The 5,873-nt window shown below is 33.4% G+C and overlaps 1 protein-coding gene across 1 annotated transcript; it reads left to right on the top strand.

Moving 5' to 3' along the window:
• The first annotated feature begins 4,586 nt into the window (after positions 1-4,586).
• Positions 4,587-5,660, top strand: LOC128858814 (uncharacterized). Its single transcript, XM_054095335.1, has 3 exons — positions 4,587-4,735; positions 4,896-5,396; positions 5,479-5,660. Exons 1-3 carry the CDS (start codon positions 4,625-4,627, stop codon positions 5,542-5,544), a joined length of 678 nt encoding a protein of 225 aa, XP_053951310.1. The 5' UTR covers positions 4,587-4,624; the 3' UTR covers positions 5,545-5,660.
• Positions 5,661-5,873: the final 213 nt, after the last annotated feature.

Raw genomic sequence — 5,873 nt, 5'->3', positions numbered from 1 at the left:
AATTACGTATAGACGTATATTTGCAGTCCACATTTGTTAGAGGCACACGTATACAATATAAGAATTACAAACAATGATAACTGAAGGTTTTTGCAATGAATTGGAAGAGATGGAGACTTTAGAACGCCTTCCATGTTCTTTCCCTGCATTAGCTAGAACACGAATGAACTGCTTAAGACCCGGGTCTAGAAATTTCAAAAAAACGATTTTTTGTTTTTTGATATTTAAAAAATATAGTATCTTAAGAATATACTGTGAAATTTTCATGCGGAAATTCCCAATGGGCCCAAGCTATAATTGTACAGACCACTAAGTAGGTAGAGAGGGGTTCGCGCGCTCTTGTACCTCAAACTTAGAACTCATTTATATAGAAACGACTTTTTTCGGCACGACGGGGATGAAATAAAAAAAAATATTGTATTATTATTGAATGTACCGAAAATTTTGAACGTATTTTTCTCTAACCCAAATTTTTGAAGCCGGCTGCACTACAAAAAGTGTTGCATCTATAAACTTAATATTTGAACTGTATATTCGCAAATATACTACATATATAATTTTCTATAAACAATATCCGGACGTGTCTTGTTTTAAATTTTGAGCGTTTTTATACCGCCGTTTTTCGATTTATCAAAAAATGCTACTTGCTTCTATTTTCATATACACTGTGTTAAATAACTATAGTACTGGAACTTATTGACAAGCTCAAAATTATTTCTTTCTTATTTAACAAATTTTTTTCATAAAAAAATATTTAAGGCTTCCACAAAAGCTATATCAATCCAAGTTTCAACTATTATGCAACTTAAAACAAATCCAATAAATTGAATAAATGTAACAATTTTTAATTAGAATTGTTTTTAAATATTCGAGTATGCAGTTTTATATCTCATTGAATTTTGGTATAATAAAGTGCAAGTTCATAAAGGCTTAAAAATTAAGTTGATTTTTGATTTTTTTTTTGTGTTTTTTTTTTACTGACGGTTTATGCATTAGCTCTAAATAACGAATGCTCGACGAAAATCCCCGAAATATGCATTAATTTTCCATGGTCTAACCCCTTAGGACCTTTTTGGTCAGAAATGGTTCGTAAAATTTTGTTTACGAAATAATATCTTGTGGAATTTCCAAGTCTGATCTCATTGCTTTTTACATTGCATTGGCTAAAATTAATTGGTTAATTGATAAATTTGTTTATTGCGTATTATTTTTATGAGTAATTGTTTTATTATTTTAATCTCTTCTCTAGGCTGAGATCAATATATGTTTAAGTATATTTATATGTAAGTAAATATATTTGTATGAATCGAAACTCAGTGCATACACAAAAACAAAGCAAAACAAAGACTATTTATTTGTTTTGTTCTAAAATTTCTAGTTTCTCTCCGTTGTTGCCATGCAAACGCTTAAATTAGTTGTAACTTTGCAATAAAGGGATAAATAAAGTATAAATTATTATTATTATTAAATACTACGAGGGGATTTCTTACTGTAATCTGAAAGATGTATTGTGTCACTGTCATGGATTCAGAGTATTTCCCTGGGCCCAAATTTCTCCATGAATTTTAGTATTTACCCTATTTTATTGAGTTTTTTGCACTTCTCGCTTATGCTGCTGTGCTGATTGGCGATTTCATCTTGTTTCCTACAGGATCTGCAAGTTCCTTTGGAGTATATTCCCAGGTCAGTAAGATATTAATTTAATATATAAACTTCTTTTAGAATTCCTGTGATTACTTTGAAATCAGGTTTGGACATTTTGAACTACCACTAAATTGCACTATCACTAATTTTTTAGTACTTGAAAGTAAAAAAAGTGTTCAGTTATTCAGTGTTTTAACTATCCGCTTGTTGCATTAATTATTTAATGCACTGTGCCCAACCCTGTCTAAAATTATTTTTGTTTTGTTCCATAAAATCATTAAATCGGTTTATAAAGCTTATTAAAGCTGCCTGGCATTGATTTTGATTGAGGTGGTCCCAGTATGATCTTTGTATTTTCTCTACTTCTTGAATAAGGGAGGAGAAGTATAAATATATAAATATATAGTTCGGGCTATCTATCGTTCTTCAGCTCTGGAATCGTCTCGGACTTATTGGTGTGGACCATTCCTTTCAATGTGAACAAATCGCAAGACCTCAGCAATCATTTGATCTCGTTTTTTCGTTAGATAGTTAATACGCCCTGGGAACTTCATTCGCAATAGGGCCATTGTTTCATGCGCTGTATACCAACTGGTACCGTCCTGTGTGAAGCCAAATACTGTTCAAGACCTTGTCAACTACTTCAGACCATAATAAGTTTGATACATGTAACGCGAGCATTCTCCGTTAACCGTAACAGCGTTATTGGCAACATTTTCAAAGAAGCACAGTTCGATGACTCCGCCAAATGGGGATTCATTGTGGATGCAGAGTTTTTTCTTGATTGACAAGTGGATCTTCAGTACCCCAAATGCAGCAGTTGCGCTTGTTAAAATATCTGTTTAGGTGAAAATGTGTCTCATCATTCATAAAGCATTGCGCGAAGTCCATTTCTTGCAGAGCGACGATTTCCATTAAAACAGTATCGTAAGTTTGCCAAAGTCTGTAGTACAAATAATCTGTAGTCCAAATTTTCTGAAGAAACAAAAACAAAATAATATTTTAATTTACCACAAATAGTTGTTGTCAAAGATCCGCGTCATCTTCGAATAATCTTATAGCTATAGTTTTGCTATATGAGCATTGGATATGAAATTTAAATTTAAATCAAGTATTATTTTTATACAGGAGTACTATAAATTCTTTCACATAATTTTGTAAAAGCAGAAGAATGTTATAACTTAAACAATAAATCAAAGAGAAAATGGCTTCAAAGTTTTGAATTTACTAGATCTCTTTAAATAGAAGTAAGGTCACTTTTACATCTACTGGCCATAGATAGCGCTAAGGAGTTTTTACAAGGCAACATAAGAGAGAAGCTGATGATTGTTTCTGCATACTTATCTAAACAAATAATTTTTTTTTTTTTTGGAATGTGATACTCTTGAAGCACAGAGCAATAGATTTGGCCATATTTGTCTGTCCATTCGAACATACTGATGATCGTTCGTTTAAATACACGTTAACTCGAAAAAAATTTGGGGCTGCTCAATGCAGCTTGATTATCATATTACCCTGGGTCGAAGGTATTGAAGGTGGATAGAGTCGAGCAATATACCTTAAGTCTTCATCTTTTCGCCTAGCCTTAGGAAGTTTTTTTCGTCAAGTTAGTCGAACAGAGAAGTCGTGAATAGAAGAGGCCTTTACTTGTTATATGATATATTCCATTTAACTGTAATTTTCGAAATTTCAAAGGATGTTTTTTTTCATTAATAACTAGCAAAATTTATTAAATTTGGTATAAGCGGTGATCTCAGCTACAATACACAAACAGAAAAGCAATTATGTGCCTCAAGGTCAAAATAAAATTTCCCTTGCTCAACATAATATTTTTTTTTCTTTAGTGGAAAAGTTATTTAAAAACACAATTAGAAGACAAAATTGTGGATAATAATCAAAAGATAAGAGGATATGCCCTATTAGGTGCTTGGGATATTTTTTTGGCCGACGTCTTGATGTTCCACACTAACTTGTGAAGGAAAATCTCATTTCAAATAAATGTGATTGATTAAAATCTTCGAAATATGGGCTTATCTGCCCCTACTTGGTCTTATAAAAGAAGGTCCCGAAATATGGGAATGCTCCGATTTGTAGAGAATTTTGGGTATTTTGAACCTAATTTTCCCGTAGGTTCTTTATCACATAAATTGCGTAAACTCAAAATGGGAGCGTGCCTATAATCCAAAAAGTGTTTAAAAATCATAAAATTAAATTTTAACTTGCAACAAATCCGAAATTACTCAACCGATTGGAGTAATCTTTTTTTTTGCTATAAAACTTTTAAATGTTCGCTATCGCCCTGCACTAATAAAATTTATTTGTTATTTCCGATTATTATTAAAATCTTGAAATAAAAGGAAGGATATTTTCAAAAAAACTGATTGCTAGATATGCTATTGTGTTGCTCATTACTCTTTGCCTTAATAGCGGTCGCCCCTCGGCAGGCAATGGCAAACCTCCGAGTGTATTTCTGACATGAAAAAGCTCCTCATAAAAATATCTGCCGTTCGGAATCGGCTTAAAATTGTAGGTCCCTCCATTTGTGGAACAACATCAAAACGCACACCACAAATAAGAGGAGGGGCTCGGCCAAACACCCAAAAAGGGTGTACACGCCAACTATATATATATATATTTGACCTATATAAATGAGTTCCTGCAAGGCGGCGCAAAATTAATCATCAATTTTAATTTTGAATAACTATTTTACTAAATAGAAAAAAATGAGTTTGTGCTCCGTTGCTTGTATATCGCAGCTGTGTAGCTCACAATGGTCGAATATGATTGGTGCACAACGCCATTTGCAAAATTCATAAATCTTCCGAGAGGGTGATTAATTTTGCGCCACCTTGTACTTTATTTTAAAGATGTCTTCGAATACTGCGCTACACAGCAACCCTGTTTTGTGTGCGAGCAAAGCTATGAGAATTTAAACTGCGCTCATAAAAATCAGTTGAATGCCGGCTTTGTCACTATAAACATGTCGAAAGTAAACGCTCCAATGAAAGTTCTGTATTTAGTTTTTTTATGCTTTGCGCTTTGTGATTTCACTACAGCAACGCAGATAAAATGCGCAGAGTATAATGAATATGTAAGTGGGAAAATAAATGTTATTGTGCAAGTACCTATTTCTTTAAAAGCTTACAGCACAAATAAATATTTTATATATACGTAGGTATTTACATATGTGTACATACAAACATATATATGTAAATAGTAATATGAAGAAATAAAACTCAAATTTATTTCAGTGTCAAGAACATTGGGAGTGCTGTTCCAATACGTGCTTAACCTACTCCTATCGCTGTATTGGGAAAAAGCGTCCCACTCCTGCAGTCGAACGTCCCACCTTGACTTTTGAAGAGCTCTTAGAAAGCATTGCTCAGTCTAATATAATTCCCAAATATGAGTATAATCAACCACAAACCAATAATCGGGGAAAATCTGGAACAACTTTGAAAAGTTTACTGAATAACAACCGTGAGTGGGAGGGAGTGCAAGCAGAAGAGCCAGTTCTTCAAGACCGCTTTGCAGCTGTCGAAGCGAGGAGTGGTGCGAATGGACCAGAGTATATCTTTTTTGTTTTACTACCGCAAGAAGCGGCGCGGAAAGCAAAGCAATTGGAACAACAAACACAATCACCAATCGGCGACAATCCGACCATTGTAAAAGTAGTAGATGCCCAAGAAGCTGTAACTGAAAGTGATGCTGTAGAAACTTCAACGGAGCCCTGCAAACCAAATGGCGCAAAGGTCTGACAAGCGTTTACAAACATACTCGGACATATGTATATGCATATTCATTTGTTTTGTATTTCCTTTATTATTTTTGTAGTGCTATCGAAACGAAGAATGTTGTACCCAACGCTGTCATGGCTTTTTGCATCAATGCGTTACATAGAAAGTCAATCGGAGTGCAGTTAAATGCTGCGGGTAATTTGTTTACTTTACAAAAAAAAAATAAACAAATAATAATACCATAATATGTAAAATCGAATTAAAACTGATGTACATATACGCAGATATGTAAATGTGTATAAGTAAGTGGTATGCATATATATATATATAAGCACATACATACACATGCATGCATATAAGTGCGAATATGAATACTAATCACGTACTCATGTTTAATAAAGGGTTGATTCAGCAAAAAAAATTAATTAAGGAAAATTTCCTGGCTTGTAATTTTCGTGTACTGCTGTTTACACGAAATGGTGAATCTTTAAA

This window comes from Anastrepha ludens, chromosome 2 (assembly GCF_028408465.1).
Source record: "Anastrepha ludens isolate Willacy chromosome 2, idAnaLude1.1, whole genome shotgun sequence".
In the NCBI taxonomy this organism is placed as follows: domain Eukaryota; kingdom Metazoa; phylum Arthropoda; class Insecta; order Diptera; family Tephritidae; genus Anastrepha; species Anastrepha ludens.
Note: the sequence above shows the minus strand (reverse complement) of the source record. Positions and strands in the feature narration are given on the sequence as shown.

Bases quoted from the DNA above. Each gene is read 5' to 3' on its own strand.
- LOC128858814 (XM_054095335.1), top strand. From the start codon at position 4,625: ATGTCGAAAGTAAACGCTCCAATGAAAGTTCTGTATTTAGTTTTTTTA. The intron at 4,736-4,895 runs GTAAGTGGGAAA...AATTTATTTCAG, and splicing joins GCGCAGAGTATAATGAATAT to TGTCAAGAACATTGGGAGTG. The intron at 5,397-5,478 runs GTCTGACAAGCG...TTATTTTTGTAG, and splicing joins GCAAACCAAATGGCGCAAAG to TGCTATCGAAACGAAGAATG.